Source organism: Doryrhamphus excisus, linkage group LG16 (assembly GCF_037039965.1).
Source record: "Doryrhamphus excisus strain RoL-2023G ecotype Guam linkage group LG16, RoL_Dexc_Guam_v1.1, whole genome shotgun sequence".
In the NCBI taxonomy this organism is placed as follows: domain Eukaryota; kingdom Metazoa; phylum Chordata; class Actinopteri; order Syngnathiformes; family Syngnathidae; genus Doryrhamphus; species Doryrhamphus excisus.
In genome coordinates this window covers 734,168-752,769 of record NC_136372.1, presented here as the reverse complement: position 1 = coordinate 752,769, position 18,602 = coordinate 734,168, and the positions used below count along the sequence as shown (strand labels likewise).

General features: G+C 52.5%; 1 protein-coding gene across 11 annotated transcripts in view; it reads right to left on the bottom strand.

Moving 5' to 3' along the window:
* LOC131102883 (RNA binding protein fox-1 homolog 3-like) overlaps window positions 1-18,602 on the bottom strand; it is a 227,654-nt gene that overhangs the window by 66,597 nt on the left and 142,455 nt on the right. The window contains exon 2 of one of the 11 annotated variants that reach the window (XM_078797356.1): window positions 11,671-11,906. The exons of 7 other annotated variants lie outside the window; for them this stretch is intronic. In XM_078797356.1, coding sequence (XP_078653482.1) covers window positions 11,671-11,796 — 126 coding nt within the window. In that variant the 5' untranslated portion in view covers window positions 11,797-11,906. Of the gene's footprint in view, window positions 1-11,670; window positions 12,254-18,602 lie in introns of those variants that run through there. 3 more of the 11 variants (XM_078797357.1, XM_078797355.1, XM_058048550.2) reach the window with 3 other exon arrangements.

Here is an 18,602-nt window from a genome sequence, read left to right as displayed (position 1 = left end):
CGCCAGGCTCGTCATGCTAACGCTAAGCGCTAACCCAAAGAAGGCGTTGAAGTCGGAGATGCTGGGATCAGATCATTAGCCCAAAGTTCGGTGACCTCAGGAGAAAGCTCGCTGATCCCTTAGTGAAAGGCGGCGCATTAAGGAAGCTTCCGGATGATTGCCTCGGAATGATGGCACCGCAGAACGCGGCCAGGCGGGCTTGCGGGCGTAAATGAAGCCACAACTGCAATTGTGCGATACATCACTCTCGCCCCCGCCCCCCCCCAGCCTTTCAACGGCGTTGCCCCCGTTCGGACACTTGGCGCTGGCTGTCATGTGACAGGAAATAGAATTAGAGCATGCAGTGCTCTCCTCCACCAAAGAAGCAATTGGAATTCTCCTGGAAGCGGCAGATGTTGCTTGGACCGCAGTTGACCTTCGACCCTGCCAGACAGTCAATCAGTATTTGAAGGCTCTCTGCGGCGGGAGAGGGTGGGGCGGGGCGGCGAGGAAGGCAGCCAGTCAGGAGGCGGGCTCTACGTGGCGTTACACGCTATAAAATATTCATTTGCTAAGTGGTACAGCATTTTGCCTTTTGAGAGCTTCATGCATTGTTTAGGCTGCTGCCGAGGAGGGCGGGGGGGGGGGGTGCTCGGTAATGGCGTCCAACAGGATGCTTGATTTATGAGCGCACTTGCTGGGGTGGAAAGGGGAAAACGGGGCAGAAGTTTAGCGGGTTAGCCTGCGACGGGAGCAACTTTGTCCTACGCTGTAAACATTTGATTGTTGATTGCAAGCTGTCAATGAAGCCAACGCCACCTTTGGGATTGCTGCTTTTAGCCCGAGAAGCAGATGGCGAGCAGTGCCGCACCACATAATGGGATACCTCCTTCAGGGGCTTATGAAACTACAAGCACTCTTTTAGCGCAACGCCGCTGAGGGGGAGGGGCTGGCGGGGGGGGCTTCTTAGCTGCGCTGCTGTTAACAAAACTGCGTTAAGATGCCAAAGCATCACGCTAACTGGCGCTTTGCTCGTCCTCCATTTTGCTCCGCGTTTCCCCTGCCGGCGTTCACTCTTGCTGTGAAATGAGAGCAGGAGTCTCGAGGACAGTTTACAATTGAATTCAAACAGGAGTAGATACAAACTAGAAAATTCCCATGGAAATTTGATGGGGTGGTGTGAACCTCTGGCCAGGTGTTTGCTAGCATGCTCTTGACATGTTAGTAGTGCAACTATGTTATACAATAAGCATTTTGACATGAATAGAACAGCTAAAATGCTACCAGGCCAGTTCTATAGTGACCCTACGTCATACCATGTACATATTTGCATTTTGACATCATTGAAATAAGAAAAAAAGCTAACATGCTAACAGTTAGCATGCTCGCACCTAGTGACGAAAGTGCCAAAGTAGTTCTATAGTGTTTCTACATCAAGCCATATGTACGTATTTGCATTTGGTAAATTAGCTAAAATGCTCACATGCTAACATGTTAGCATGCTCGCACCTAGTGACGAAAGTGCCAAAGCTGTTCTATAGCATCCCCACATCAAGCCATATGTACGTATTTGTATTCAGTAAATTAGCTAAAATGCTCACATGCTAACATGTTAGCATGCTCGCACCTAGTGACGAAAGTGCCAAAGCTGTTCTATAGCGTCCCCGCATCAAGCCATATGCACGTATTTGCATTTAGTAAATTTGCTAAAATGCTCACATGCTAACAGTTAGCATGCTGCGCCTAGCCAGCCCCGAGTACCAAACGTGCCAAGACATCATCTAATGGGTGTACATGCAGGACTAGACCAAACAGATATGAAGTGCGTTTAGCAGTCTCCAGGACAGTTTACAAATGAATTCAGCATTGCAATGCCAGCGCCGGAGAGAGCAATTAGCGGCCAATAAAGGTTGAGCCAAGTCCAGCCGATCTCCAAAGAGGAACGCTACCCCGATCTCTTTCATGACTTCCGTCAAGGCGCCACCACAAGGCTGTAAACTTCCTTTTTGGGTGATGGGATGTTGGACTCAGGAGCCATTTGTGCCAAAAATTTGCCAATGATGCAAATTTGACCAAGCCAGCACTGCCACAAATAGATTGCAGTCCTGTGGGAACAGCACTAAGGAGCTTTGGGGTCCAACGTGTCACCACATTTCCAGCAAACAACCATCTTTGACGTGTGCATGCTATCTCTATGCAGAGCGGTGGGGGCGTGGGGGGGGGGGTGACATCCATAATGAATGAGACCTATATTACCCACTGCAGACATTAGCAATGTATGAGCTGGACTTCCTCGGCCACGCCTTCCCTTTCCACCGCCGTGGTTTTTCTCCACTCACAAACCCCCGCCACCCCCGCCCCCTTCCAGCGTAATGCGAGTGACCCACGGATGGCCCGGATCCTTCATGATGGCCTGTCGTCGTGGCTGTGGTCAGCCGTCCGTGGTGCTCTTATAGGCATCAGGAAGAACATATGGAAAAACATGCAGCATTCCTGCATTTTTTACCATGCTGTCAATTCCGCTTCAGAAGGAGTATTTGCTGCCTTCTCAGAGCGCATGAAGCCCAGAAGAGCTTCATGTTGAACACCCTACCCGCCCATCACCTGCTGGGGGACGACATGATTACAAGACCCCCCCCCACCAAGGAGCCAGCTTCCCATTGGGGAACACCACAAAGTGGTGAGGAGCAACACTAAGCACCCCGAGCGTTCCTCCATGTCGCGTTGGCGTGCAGCGGAAATGAAGAAAGGTTCTGTCGGGCTTGAGCCGCCACAACAAACATGGCGGAGGGATGCGTACAGCGGAGGAGGGCCGGGATCAGGACTAATACCACCGGAAGCTTCCGCCGTGCGGAGCGCTGTAAGAGGAGACAGAAATCAATGGCTGGCCAATTATGACACCACGCTGAGCCGTGTGAGTGCAGGGAATTAGCAGTATCGGGTTCACTAAGGGGGGGGGGGGCAGGGGGGCAACCAGAGAGGCGACGTGGAAGCTGAAATGTGAGGCAACTCATTCCACTTGATAAGGAAATTGGCCAAATGCATTTTGTTTATAGCTTGTGTCCCCCCCCCCCCCCCCGCAGCCCATAAAATGCTTGCAGACGTGGTGGGGGGGGAGGCGGCGAGGGAGGGGGGTGGGGTTGAGGATGCTGCAGGCTCCATTATCGAGTCTTCTCTGAAGCAGCGAGGAGGCGAGAAGACTGCCACACATCCAGCGTTCCTCTCATATTTCATTCCCTCACAGCCAGACTCCCTCTCAAGAACATCACCTCACACACACACACGCACACGCACACGCACACACACACACACACACACACACACACACACACACGCTCATGTCTCGGCCCATCACGGAGAAGCAGCCGTGTAAAGCTCGGCCGGCCGGGCCCGAACACGACGCATCGACACCGCCGAGCACAAGGCTGTATCCCAGAACTTCCATACTGATTAAATGGGAACAGAAGAGCCCATTAAAGTCATTTACATACAGCCCCTGTGTGTGTGTGTGAGGGGGGGGGGGCACATGCGGTGCATATATTAAGACTTGAAAGAGCATATCTTGCTAAAGCTGATGTAGTACGTATTATTTATCAGTCACACATCAAAAAGACGTAACGGCTGCTTTCAGTCACAGGAACACGGAGAAGGACGGAAAAAGACGGAGAAAGACGGAAGCGGGCGTCCGACACCTTCTTCCTGTTTGGTATTTTATGGGACGTTATATTCCCTTCAGGACTACAAAGCATAACGCCCCGCTGCAGCCTGTCCCCTGCAGGCCAAAGCTCCAGGTGGCGCCAGAGAGCCCAACTGTCCCATCCCAACCCATTCTATCCCATGACAAGCCTGAAGAAAGCCAGAAGTGGAAAAGACGGGATGAAAATGTTGGAATATACAAAAAAAAACATTGCCCTAAAAGCTCGGAATATCGGGGGTGTCATCTCACTCGGGACCTTTTACTGTAATATTTCATCATGCGATATTTAAGGACATAAGGTAATTTCCCAATGATTTCCGAAGGGGAAAAATTCCTTTGGCTTAGGAAAGGTTTCAGTTTATGGAGCCAATTGGTAAGAAAGCCCTGCAAGAATTAGCGGTAGAAGAAGAAATAGTAAACGCACGGCAGCTCTCATCTGTCTCAGATGAAGACGTATTCCCTCCATCCTCCTCTGCCGACTGCGCACACCTGGGAGCTGCAGGAGCCGGCGTGTCATTCCAAAGCGATACGTGATATTCCCAGTGAGAGCCTCCCTGTGTGTGTGTGTGTGTGTGTGCGTGTGTGTGAGGCGTTGTCGCCGCTGATCCCTGCGGACGCGGGACAGTTCTCATTGTTTGATAAATCAGGAATGTTTTAATCGCATCTGACCTTGATGAAATGTCGTTTATCACCAGAGACTCCATGGGGGGAAGGGGAGGGGGGGGGGTACTGACAGATTCTTCATCTTCAACTTCACACCGGCATCATTGTATGTCCACCCCGCCCCCCCCTCCCCACAAGGATCTAATCCTCCCCACCAGATTGAGATTCCAAAGGGAGAAAGTAAACAAGTGTCTGAGCGTTGTAATCCGAGTGTGGGCGCCGAGCATCCCGGGAGAATGCGGCTGCCACGACGGGACGCGTCTTTTCGGGGGATTTGGGCTCGGCGGGAGGGATTTACCAAGGGTCTATTGTCGCAGCGGACGGGAGCCTTTAAAGGGGGCTTGTTAACGTTTTACACACTGTCCACGCCGCCGCCCATCCCGTAAACACGAGGAGCTGGAAGCGTGGGAAGACAATCACAACAACAACAACGACCCCCCCCCCTTCCATCAATATTAGCATCTTTAGCTGGACCGGCAGCCCCCTTCTGAGCGGACCACCAACCCTGACTTGGCCCCAGCCACATGCCAACCAGCTCACGTGTGAACGCCAGCATGGGGGTGCGCAAGTACCCCCCTCCCCCAACCGCTTAAGGGAACATTTAACAGTCTGTTTAACTTCAAAAATCCTGCTGTCCCACTTTTTCCCGGCGTAGCGCTCGCTGACGGCCACTCTTGTTTGACGCAAGCGGCTCCATCGGCTGCATGCGAACCCCCGTCTTTGGGCCCGTGGGCGGGGAATGGGGAATCCAATAAAGCCTTTTATTCGCAGGACGTGAGGCTAATCTTTGATCTGAAGTGTAAGCTGAGCGGCCTGATTATTTATGGCGCTTTCAAAGGTTCTGTTGATCTCACTCGGGTCTTATCAGGAAGCGGCAACAACAAAAAGTGACTTTGGGGGCACCGGGGAGGGGGGGGGTTGTGGTGTGAAGATCTTCAGATGAGATGCATGCGGTGAGAAGACCAAGGATGAGTGGTGTCCACCTTGCCTTCCAAGTGGCGGAGGGAAACCTCACCCCCCCCCTCGCTGCCACCCCCGCATGGCAACACAAATGCGAGCGGCCTCAAAGTGCTGACTTGCTCACAGTCCATTGAGTTTGTGCTCCTTATCAAATTACAGCCACCTCAATAACCCGCCAGCTGCAGCACGCCGCCACAAATGAGGTTTCCTCCGCCGCCACCGCCGCCGCCGCCGCTCCGTCTTTCTACTCGCGCATTTTTCTTTCAGAAAAAAACAGCACACAGGGCGAGGAGGAGGGGCTGCGGAAGGGAGTTTTTTCCTTTATTTGTAGCGACCATTGCAGCGTGTGACTGGAGCGGGAGCATGGGGGCCGTGGGGATGGGGGGCATGGAGCCGCGGCCTGACATCCAGATGGCCGCTGCCTTGCGGGGAGCGTTTCTCTTTTTTTTCAACTTCCAGTCCAACAACGCTCAACCAGCGAAGTCCACCTGGACGTGTTCACACGTGACCCCCCCCCACCCCCCGGACCCCCCCACAGGTCACCTGCAGGGGTGCCGGGGGAAGCCATGCGGGGTCATCTGTATCACTTTGCGGCGTTATTACAGACTCCCAATGAGAGGCCTCGTGCCGGCTGATGGATATGTTGCGGCGTTCCAGCACATCCTTCCTGGTTTAGGCTCCAAATAAATAAGGGAGGGGGGCTGGGGGGGGCTTCCATTTTCCCCTGCTGGTGTTTTGCCCTCTTTGACAAGTAATTGATTCAGTTTCAGCGCCTTTGTCGAGCTTGTAATTGCGCCGCTGTTAATGCATGCAAATGGCAGTTGAAGATAAATTTACAGGAAGTTGTACGAGACAACCCCCCCCTCACCTCCCACCTCTCACCCGCCCCCAGTGTGAATTAACATCAATATTTATCTTAGTTCTATTATCCAATTCCTACCTCATTGCCATGCTAATTGCTACAATTACCATTACATTCGGGCGCCGCTTGCCAGGAAATGAGCTGCCGCTGAGCACTCCAGTCAGCGCCGTGTCACCCGAGCGCCCACGCCAAGGTGCGTTACAACGCCGCCCGCCCCCGCGTCAGCCATTAGATGGTCGACATGCCGCTCTCGGGCCGTGACACGCCGAAAGAAGCAACGACAAAAAATGGCGCCTGCGCTTTGTTGGGACATCCGGCTCCTAATCCCACCCCCCCCCACCGCGGCCGCACGAAGACCCCGGAACCGCAAGATAAAACCTGGGCTGCAGACTGAACAAGCAACAACGACGTCGATGCTCTCTCACTGCTGACCCATCAATCAAGCAGCAAACCCCGCCCCCAGGAACAAGGGAAACAGCCAAATATTTCACTGCAGGACGCGGCGGATCCATTTTAGTGTTGTTTCCACACCGGAGTTCATTTGGAGCGTCCGGAAATATAAAAGATGGCCTCTGGAGGTCGGCAGGAGGACCACCAGGCTCGTAAAAATCTTTCTCTTTGCTCTTTTATGTGCTGGAAAACTCCAAAGTACAACACTGAGGAAGAGGAATGATGATTCCCAATGAGGCTTTGGGAAGGCCGGGAGACTGCATAGGAAGAACAGTGTGTGTTTGTGTGTGTGTGTTACATGTCAGCCTGTTAACGATCATCCATGTTTTCATGTTGACAGACACAAAACCTCAACTCGTTACAAATATTGATCATCTAGGATTTCATTATATTTAAAATCTCAATGTTGTATTTTTATTATTAGTTATTCCTTTTACTGCAGAAATTAGACATCAGTGTTTTCCCGAGGTACAGCTACACACACACACACACACACACATTTGGGTGTGTGTTGGGGGGGGTAATCAATACACAAACCAGTTGGCGACTGTATTGCAATCGCTCCTTAGTCATAATTCACAAACTTCCATAACATAAAGCAATAAAAAAGACCAATAAAATTCAATATTTCAATGAAAATTTCATTTCATGGATGCGATTGCTCCTCCGCATGCGCTACAGATAACATGCTGCATGTCATGTCCATAGCTGCGTGAAGTAATCAAGGATAACCAGTATAACCAGTATAACCAGTATAACCAGTGGACATTATATGCCTCCTCGCCTAGCCAATCAAACTGAAGTGAGGCCGTTAACATGAGGCATCACATTGATGACGTGGTGACATCACACAGTCGCCACGCCGACCTGTTAGCAGGACCGCACACGGCTGCAGCAACGTCGCACCTTGGCGGCCATTGGAGGCAAAGATGGACGCCAACAACAGCAGCCTCCTCTTCCTTATTGATCACACAGACAGGGACACAACTCAGATGTTGGCCTGGGGGGCGGGGGGGTCTTGCTAAGCTGAAGTAAACTCAACAACTAAAGCGGGGGGGTCAGATCCTATCTACCCCCCCCCATTTATTTATTCCCTTTCTGAGGAGCAGCTTCAATCAATTTCAAGGCCCATTTGATTTTATATACATGCTGACCTGCAGCATCTATACATTTTTATTTATACAGACTCCATCATTGATTGGACTTTTTACCCCCGAGCATGTTGCCAAACACACACACGCACACGCACACACACACACACACACACAGTGCTGCCTTGGAATGTTGTGTAATAATAAAAAGTGTGAAACGCTGATGAAGAGCAATAAGGACTTTTCTTCCAAACCAAAACTACTTAAAGAATAAAATCCAAGCGTCCCCATAACACAAAAGTACGGTCCGATAACAAGAATACTACCCCCCCCAAAAAAAGAAAATATATTATGGTATAATATAATATAAATATATAATATTAAGAGAGTAGTGGATACTCATTTAGCAATAATGTCATTTTTGCTAGCACAAAGTTGAAATATAGAATAGATATAAGATATTTTATTCAGGTCATAATATGAGAAACAAACAAATTTTGTACCAAAATAATATTTTAAGAAGAATAAACACGCAATATGATAAGGAAGACATTTTGATACGTCTCCGTGTCCAATCATTCCACGCTAGTTAAACCATGACATCCTGTCCCACCCGACCTTTGACCCCAAACTAAAGGTACGTTTTGAAGGACATGGGGGTCCGCCTGCGTGGACCAGAGGCCAGAAGCAATGGAAGGGACCCCGATTCCCACGTGGTCTCCCAGGGTGGCTCCACCGCTGATAGCCACTTCTCGTGAAAACACACTTTTAATGCCCCCCCCCCCACTCGTGGGTCCACTCTGTTAAGTCAGCACTCTCTTCCTAATTTGTCTCATTTGAGGACGTCCCGGCGAGAGACGAGCGCTTCAAGGACGGCGGCGGGCTCGGTGACGCTACATTACAAACATAATCATCACAGCTGCTCCAGTCAAGCAATAATTGGAGTCAAGCTGCTGGCGCCGCTTTAGCACGCTAGCCGGCCATTTCAAGAAATGGAAAACCTCGGGAACACGCCGCGTGTCGGCTTGAAAGCAGCTAGCTTATCCTCTGCTCTCTTCCCTCGCCCGGGGGCCTGCGCTCGGCCCGGGGCGCATCCAAGCGTGGCGGGGCGGTCCCTGAGCCGCATGAGATGCGGCGTCGGGGAGAAATAAATAAATATACAAGGCGGCTGAGTGGGTGTCAACGACGGTGTGTGACCGCCGGCCTGCAGCTGAACCGCCGCCGTGTAAACACGTCCCACACGCACCGGCCTCGGCGCCGGCCTCGGCGCCGGACGTGGCACGTTCGAGGCTCCTTTTGTTGGCGGCAAATCTCATTAGAAGACGCCTCGTGTTCCTCACAAGTATAAATAGTCAGCCTTTGCTGCTAATTGCGGCATGATGAGCGCCAGTTTAGCACGCACGCTAATTAAAACCTTCACAATGCAGTGGAGGGGGGTGGGGGGGGCATTTGTGGCTTTATTTTGCAGGAAGTGTATTAGCATGGGCGTCGCGGCGCATGCTAATTGCCGTGACACTGAAGGTGCAGCTCATAGACAGCAGCACTCCAGGCGGATGCTGCGCCTCAACCGCGGGGAGATATTTAGCATTATTGGCTAAATGCACATATGCATGTATTGATGCGCCGCAGCCTGCCGCGGCCTGAATGCAAAAAGGCAGCAGCCCAGCTTCGCCGGCAAGTAAATCACTTTGGCTCCGTGGCATTCCGGTGCACAGGCCGCAAATGTAATTCTGTCCAATTTGCAAAGGTCTGGGGGGGGTATGAAGGCGGCGGCGGCGGCGGCTAGCCTCGGAATAAGGAACTCCGCACGTCAACAACATGCACGCACGCACGCAGCAAATGAAATTTCCAAATAAAGGAGCGAGCCGTGATTTTCCAATTCTCCTCCTGGGTGGAGGGAAGAGAGAAAACATTTCAATCGGTTCCTCCGCCGCCAATCGGCTCTTAAAGGAGTCCGACACGCATGCGACCAAGCTAACGCTGGGAACAAAGCTAACACGCTACAACGCCTCCTGCCAGGAAACAGGTCGTGGCGGGCGCCGGGGACCGTTTTCCACAGGCGGATGAATACATGCTAACCGTGCACATGGTTGGTGGGGGCCCCGCTGTTTAACATTCATGTAGCGTGTGCCACAGCTTGGACTCCAACGCCAGACTGAAATAGAACCCAGTCCACGGCGGAAAGCGTTGTCCCGTGGGGGGGTCAGCGGGGAACGCTGCGTCCCGGGGACGGCCCGCTCCGTGGAGGAGCAACGAGGCAAAGGCTCATTTCTCAAACTCATCTCAGACGCGCCCACACGGACCTAGCGGGTGCCCGTGTGGGGGCCCATGTGGGGACAGGAGGCTATTAGGCCCCCCCAGTCCCACACGCTGTCTCCATTTACAGCTGCCAATAGCGCAGCGTGGCCCGCCATAATTACCCCCCAGGAAAGAGACGCCTCCCTGCGCTTTGCACCAGCCCGGCCCCTCGAGACCGCCAACCTGGATCCTTCCGTATCTGACGATGCTGTGAACGCCGGCGCTCTGGGAGGCGGGATCAAGGCCTCAACTGTGGGGGGGTGGGTATTCCCAGCGTTCCAGTTTGCCTTGCATGAGAATGGGAGCGTGAGGGGGGGGTTGAAAGCACAGATGATATAAAAGGAACGTGACCTAACATTCCCAAAGATGGGAATTCCAAAGCGGGAATCAATCATTGCCACGAGACGGATCCAATCAGGACGCCTCACAACGAATGCTGCTTCTTCCTTCTCTTCTAGGAGCCTTGCCCCCCCCCCCCCCCCCCCCACAGCCAAAACCCAGCTAACTGAACAGGAAAGCCTCTCTTTACGAATCCGCAGACGGCTACCGACTAGCAGCGGTCCGCACGTTCACGTCGTATAACGCACCGACGCTCGACCGGTGCCGTCAGTCCTCAAAGCGGCCACCGTGGCACCGAAGATGGCATGTGACCCCCCCCCTCGCGCAACAATGTCATGTGATCAACTGCACCCTGCATTCTAGAATTAGAATCATTGAAATAAAACACAAGCCAATGACTGAAAAAGAGTCGTTCAATAATAAAAATCCAAATCCTAAGAAATACACCACCTAATGTCAACCCTTATAATCCATTCTCTATGGCAGCCCTGCGACATGGTAGGATGGGGGGGGGCATCCCATGAGGATCCATAGAAGGGTGGGGGTGGGGGGTAGGGGGGGTTGGCGTGAGTCAGACGGATGTTTCCCCTCAGCTCCGTTCACCAGATCCATTCACAGCAAAACCACAAAAGCTGCTCAAACATTTAATTCAAGAAGCGACACGCTGCATGAAGATGGCCCACAGGAAGTTCCGCCTCTATTCAAATACCCCCCCCCCCACCCCCGAAAAATAAAAAAGGTTAGCAAGTCAAATGTTGTTCACACGGCGCCGATGCGACAATGCACTCATGTTGTGGCTCCTTCATGTACGGCCACGGTCACATGCATGTGGGGGGGGGGGCTACAGGGGCAGATGGGTGGGCGAGGGGCCACAACCACCCCGGTGGGGGCGAGGAGGAAGAGGGAGCCACATGCCACCTGGGAAAAGGAAGAGGTGAGGAGAATGAGTGAAAATGTCCGAGGAGGGAAGTGGGAATGTCGAGGGAAGTGGGAATGTCAAGGGAAGGGGAGCCGAGAACGCCGCTTCCGTCTTTTGGTTAGTTTGCACCTTTCGGCACCAGCGCAGGAACCTCCTTCCTGAATCCCCACGGGAGGGGGTGTGTGGAAGGGAGGGGGGTCAGCCGAGGTAAGACAACAGTAAAACGGGGAAGTTGCGAAAAGTCGGCGGAATGTTTGGCGGGAGGAAGCGACCAGGAGCGGGGCCACGTGAAGGGTGAAGGGTGAAAGGTCAGGGAGGGGCTAACGACAAAGCGGGCCGCGTGCCATCATGTGGAGGAGGGAAAGGACGCGGGGAGGGGGGGGGTGGATGGGACGGGACGGGGGTGTCTTACCTCAGGCAGGTAGAGGAAGGCGGGGGGGCACTGGAGCGAGTGAGGTAGCATCCCGGAGCCGGAGAGCAGCAGGCAGCCGGAGTTGGCCATGGAGCTCAGCGTGGGGGGGCGGGACGCTTTGCGCATTTACAGCAGAGATCCTCCGACTCGACTCGACTCTCCTGTCCTCGGATCACTTCCTTCCTCTCGGCTCCGCTTCTTTGAAACGTCCTTTTTTCCCGGCCGGGGTTCGTCTACTGGAGCGGGACGGCAAGCGGCAGGAAGACAATGTGCATGTTCCACCTTTAGCTCTCTCTCTCTCTCTCTCTCTCTCTCTCTCTCTCGCTCGCTCCTCGCTCTCTCGGCGGCGCGACTCTGTTTACTTTGAGCTCGCTAAAAGCCAACAAAAGCCTTCAGACACAGAAGGGGAGGTTCTGTGCAAGCCGAGGAGGAGGAGGATGAGGAGGAGGGGTTGCCGTGCCGACAGGGGGTTGGGTAGTTTGGGGTGGGGGTGTAGAAGAGCGCCGGGGGAGGGAGGGAGGGAGGGGGTGGTTACTGATGAAGTCCCCGGTGGATTCATACATCAAAGGGGCCGGCTGAATAACAGAGGGATCGGGAATGACATTAGAACAGCTGATCCGAGGCATTAGCACCTCGCGGGATGCCGCGTGCTGCCTTTTAATTGCAGCCCCCCACCCCCCACCTCCACGCCAACGCGCCTCTCGGCGGTCGCCCGCCGCTGCCGGGCTGCTCGGCGTGCTCAAGGACACGCGGCTAGTACGGCACCTATAGGCCGTGCGGCCCGAGACGAGCGCAATCGCTCCGCTGAGCCGTAAAGACGCGGGCGGCCGAGCGTGGCGCGTGCCAAAGCACCGCCGGCTTCCTCCTCGCATCATTCTGTTTGATGGCGCCGTGAAGGAGGCAGACAAAGAGAATGAGCAAGACGAGGCTTACATCACACTTTCCTGACCTCAAAAGTCGCGACGGCGTCGGCTCGGATCCAAACCGGGAGCGACTTTGTCTCGGCGACGCCGACACACGCGAGATGCGCCCCGGCCGGGCGCCTGGACGAGGGTCGGCCTCTTGGAGGGATAACGCCACCTCCGACTCCAAGATAAAGGTAACCCGTTTTAGGAACGCGGAACACAATTCACAGAACAAATACTTGATGGACTAAAATAAAGACCAATCCGACAGTCCCGGAGCAACATACGTCATCAATAATTCCCAAACACACAATGCTAATGCTACTAACTAGCTAACACTTAGCCCTTCCTGGGAAAGATACTTTATGTACATTTTCACATCTGCCATAACCATCGAATTCTTTACTTTCATACCAACATCATCCGTGTACACCGCCTGGCCTAATCCTGCTCCCATCTCAAACCCTAACCCCGAAAACCCTTAACCCTTAACTGTCACAATTAACTATCCTAGTCCAGCTGGGATAGGCTCCAGCATAGCCCCGCCACCCTAGTGTACCAGCGGCATAGAACATGAATGAATGAATGTAGAGTCGGTAAATATTCACTAAATATACGTAGCACCAACCCGGCCCACTTGGCAACGCTGATCCCTCCTGCTACATCTTCTTATTGTCTGGCAGGCCAGATGAAAATGAGGAATGCTTGGGGGGGGTGTCAGCACGCAGACCGATAAGCTGTCTCTAAAGCGAGCATCGACACAATCGGCTTTGGGATCCATCTTCCCGCCTCTCCGTGTCATCGTCTTTCCCGCTTTTTGCCGTCTCGTTCGGGCAGTTAATGATTCAAACGAGCACAGCGAGATCGCTCTTCAAAGAGCTGCTGGAATGTTCTCCGTGGTGCCTTTTCTTTTTGTCATGTCAAATCAAAGCCCTCGCACGCACGCACGCTCGCACGCACACACACGCTCACACACGCATTTAAGAGTTCACCAAAACAAGCGATGCTCACTGTCGTCATCGTAGTTCCTATCATCTTTCATGTATACAATCGCTACATCGCCATGGCAACCCTTTGTCGCTAATAACCACTGAGGCACAACCTGAACAAGCCGACTGCGGCGGCGTGAGCAAGTTTGCACGACGTGTCGCGTCCATCTTTGCAGCACAAGCGCCCCCCCCCCCAGTCAGCCGTATTCAGAGGCCGTCCCAGCGACGACTAACTGCGACTCTGCAACGTCGACCATGTGATCAAGTATCAATAATCAATGATCATCATAAGCATCGCTCTTCATTTGCTTCAAGTGACTCTGACGCTGCCCCCCCCCCAAAAAAAGTGCTTCCTACTTGGGATCAGACGGTCAATATGAAGATGATCCATATGTGGCGTTATGCATATTTCATCTATTTTAGTATAATAACGAGCACGGCGGCCTTGTGTTCAATGCCGCTGTAACTGCTGCGGCGTGTGCAAAAAGATCCATATGATGCAATTTCTTTGAAAGTCCAAACCAGATTACAAGAAGAAGTCCAAAGAGACGTCGGCCAACTGCAACACAATTAAAGATTCAATTGGAGGGAATAATAATGATAATAATAATAATAATAATAATAAAGCCGGGCTGAACGCAGCACAACAGAACAGCAAACTTTGGTTTCTTCGGCGTTGTGCTAAAGCACTTAGCAGTAATGTGAACTTAGCACTTCACTTAATTGCTTTTTCCTCCTTCTGGTTTGGGATGGGCTTTACTCCGTTATTAGGGTATGATGACAAAACAACCAAGACCCCTTCTCCAGGTGGACGGCCTCGGGGAGGGGGGGGCCTGAACACTGAACACTGTACATCAGCAGGTTTTAGCTCGGCACGTGTTACAGCCTGTCGTGTCGGCCATGTTGGCCAAGCTCTTTTATCGGAATCTTCCCCTAATCAAAGCCACTTTGTGTTGTTTGAAAGAGTAGGGAATTCTTAATTGGGCCCACAAAGTTTTTGCGTGTGATGAGTGGAGTTGAGGAAGACTTCCTACGGTCCAAGTGAACATGCCCCCCCTCCCTCCCCGGCCCCCATTCATCTGGGTTCTCCAAGGACCCACAAGGCGCCCGTGCTGCATGTTGAGAGGCAGCATTGAAGTGCCCCCCTCCCCACAAGCTTGCTCATTATTGGGTACCCCGGTGTTGCCAGGCGGGGAAAAAGGGGAAAGGGGGGGGGCGCACAAGCCGCACCCCCACCCCGGGGGCTGGCCTATAAGGGAAGGTTAGATTCTCCCTAAAAGTCCACTGATGAGATCTCAGCCTGCGGTGTCATGGAGGACGCTAATTAAAGGTTGTGTCATCTTCTACGGATAACTACGCCTTTTCATATGGGGGGGGGGGGCTTGGACACATTGCAGGCTGGGTCTGTGCTCGAGATCTCGGTCATGTGGGTGACGAGTCTGGAGGATTAATTAAAGCTCTCCATCGGGGGGGGGGGGGGGCATACCTTCATGGAAGAAGAAAGACAAAAGTGAAGTCAAATCTGTGGTGCGGCCAGAAGGAGGCACTGCAAGGAGCGGTTGGGGGGCCCCCAACCACCCCGCCCCCCCTCTCTCTCCCTCTAATGGATCTGGAAACAGAGCGTGGCTTTTCTGGGCCTTCATTCATCCTCATGTGTTTTGGGCCGCCCCGTCCCACAATCAGCGCTCCTTCCTGGCAAACTAAGCCCCCCCCCCACAAAGATCAGCAGCCCGGCCGCAGCCATCACTCACGCTGCTCCCTGTGCAACATATTAGGACCATTTCATGGCTTCCTTGAGAGGGGGAGGAGCCTCAACATACGCCGCAGCGAGCACCCTCACGTTGCCATGAGGCTGGGCGGAGCCACAGAGAAGCCAGAGCTGGACACGCCTCCTCCGTGTTCAGCAGAGATGGCGTTAGAGTCCCGTGACAGGTAGGTTCATACTAACGACCGTTCCAAACCTTCTGACGCCGTTTCAGACATGTGACCCGTTATCGTAGTGGCCAAAGTCACTAATTATTCAACAACACATCACCAACCACATGCGAGATGCATTCACGGACGTCAGGAACTTGGAGCATCAACACAAAACGCAAGCTGCTGCTTCCATGATGTAAACGCTCAACGTCACACACGCTTTTTTGTAAACTGTAATTAGGAATTAGTCAGATTTGTTTTGTTTTTTTCTTTTTTTTTTACGAAAAAATATTTTTTCCCTAAAGATTTTCTTTTTAAAAAAATGATGAAAGCTAAGCAGCATTTTTGAAATGTTTCTAAAACAAACCCAACCCTGGCTTTACAGGAACTTTCATTTGTTTTTGGAAATGTGTCCATCCACAATCACGTGGAACACACGTCTTTCTCTTTGCTGTGCTTTCTAAAGATACAAAAACAGGCAAAAGAGGCGCTCATCGATGCACGTCATGGGACACACCCATTGGGCCTACACCGAGCCTCCAAAACAAATATGTAGCGCTACCTTTAGCTAGTGGCCCGTGGCATTGGGAGCCAGTGTGTGCTGATGCTAGTCGTTAGCCGGTTAGCCGCTAGCCGCTATGGTGAGGTGAGGTGTCACTATGCCAGGAACGTAGTTATTGGGCGTAACGAGGTTAATAACGATCGCCACCAATGTGCCTCATATGCAGATCACCGTGGTGGCGCTTCTTCCCGAAGGCTTTCTAGGCGGAATAGGTGCGTCCCATGATGCGCATTCTTAGCTGCCGCTTTTTAACAATTTTTTATATCTTTACAAGGCACAGAAAAGAGAGACCCAAAAAGCTCCCCCAAATGGGAGGTCAGCACGCTGGGACGGATTGTGTGCGTCTTTTAGCATGTTAGCATCATTCCATCAGCTCGAGCGCAATCACACACTTCCCGCTTCCTGCAGCCAGACAATGTCTAATCTGGTCCTCCTTTCTCTTGGGCGCTCCGGAGGTGAAAATGTGAAGACACCTGACAGAACGTTCCGGTTAACGAGCACATGTCATGTTCTTCTTTATGGCCAAACTGCCCCACAATTCAAATCTATTGGCAGCAATCAGCCTCCCATCCTGGCGGCCTCGTGCATTTTACATTTGGGTGACATTCTGTGCAAGAAGAAGGGAAAAAAATAAAAATCAACCTTAATCATGATGGCTGCCGCCGCGAGCAAAGTCCGCTCCCGAGATGGGTGCGCTGACATAAAGTATATTCCATTTGGGAGCAGATTGGTCCTGGCCAGTAATGTTCCCTTCCAGCAGCCCTGCCTTTGACCATTACTCCAAATAGGCAGTTGGGGAGGCAGGGAGCCATTCCCATGCAGCCGGGCCTCCCAGAGGGGTCGCGGGTTCACGCCGGGGCCTCTCCTGTTTAACGGCGGCAGGTGAGGAATGGCACGTCGATAGCGGCAGACGCGGGCGTCCCGTTGGCGGGCAAGGCCGCCGGCTGTCGGGGAATGAGTGAGCGGAAGCGAGGACACGGAAAAGCGTCCTGGGAATCCTGAGCAGCGCCGCTGAAAAGTCTGAGAGGAAGGACGAGTCTCTCCGGACGGAAAGGTTGGGAAAGTCTCCCTTTTGCCCGTTTGTCCACCAGGAAGTGGCACGGCACACCAGGAAGTGCTTCAGCGGAATATCCCCACCATTCTCTTATGCCTGGAACGCTTTGGGGCGTTCAACCTGGAAGTTTCATTTAGTTCTTTATCGCCAAATACTTCTTCCACTAGAGTACACGAGAGATAGTACAGTGCAGTATGTATCACATCATACAGTACATGTATCATCACCTCAGCATATTTGATTTTCATCTTGTTCTACCAACACTGAAACTCGTCATGCGAGTACATTAAGTGAGTATTAATGATTGCAACGTTCATGTTCAAGTACTAAATCAACTCCAGCTACACACTCCAGTACACACTTTGGGCTCTAACACCTACTCCGCCAACGGGGTGCGGCCAGCGCACTTTGCAAATTTTTTGAGCAGCGCTGCGCACCCACGCCTCCATCCCTCCATGGGTTAAGTGTGATCCTAACCCATCAAATGAACGCCCCCCCCCCGCCTAAATGTGTAGGGCCCACCGGACTACCATCAGAGGCCACCATGCGTCATTCACTACATACATCTGGTCCTGACAGTTATTAAACACAGCAGCAGGCTAACCCTGGCATCTTTTTTGTTTTCCACCAGCATTCCTGCTCGACGAGACCAAATAGGAGAACCTCTCCTCCTCATCCTCCTTGGGAAAACATAAACAACATAGAAAATATATAGATTTTATATTCATCCTTGTAAACTTAAAATATCAAATACATTTTTGTAAAGTTGTAAAAAAACAGAAATCTAATGAATAATTAAAATAAGAATAATACAATTAGAATATGTAAAAATGACTTAAGATGCTAGCATTCTTCTACCTCAGCAGCCATCTTCTTTCCCAGCCGCTCTAAATTCAAGGTTGGTACGTGTTTGGCTCGCAGCGTCAGCTAGCGTCAGCTAGCATCAGCTAGCATCAGCTAAGCTACGGCCCTGCCCTCTGACCACACCCCCTCGGCACATGACCGTCACCTCGTGCGCCATGAAAAGCTAGCTGGGGGCGGGGGCGCCAACTCCAGCTCTGATACACCGGTATACATTTTCCATGGACATCTGCCCCCGGAACCAGGGCGGCTTAGCGAGATCCGCTCCCAAAGGTGTTGGAAGAAATGTGAGCGTAATATCGGCGGGTGGAGTCATGAATGTAAAATGATGCGCTCCATATTTCACAGGATGTCTGCTTTTAATGGCGGCGCATGGCGCGGGGTGGGGGGGGAGAGGGGGTGGACACACGGAGGCGTCATGAAGGCAAACGCTCTCGGCCACGCGTGTCCGCGCTCATCCGTCACGCTAACGCGGCCGCCTTACTTCCTGTGACGCTCGCGGCCTCATGCGTCTCCTGGCTGTAAACGTTGGGTGAAGGCTCATCTGTTGGCTTGCTCATTAAAGACCAACCCCGGCGAGCGCCATCACCTTTCACGGAGACAGGTGGGGGGGGGGGGGGGGTCCACTCGGAGCCTGCCCCTCC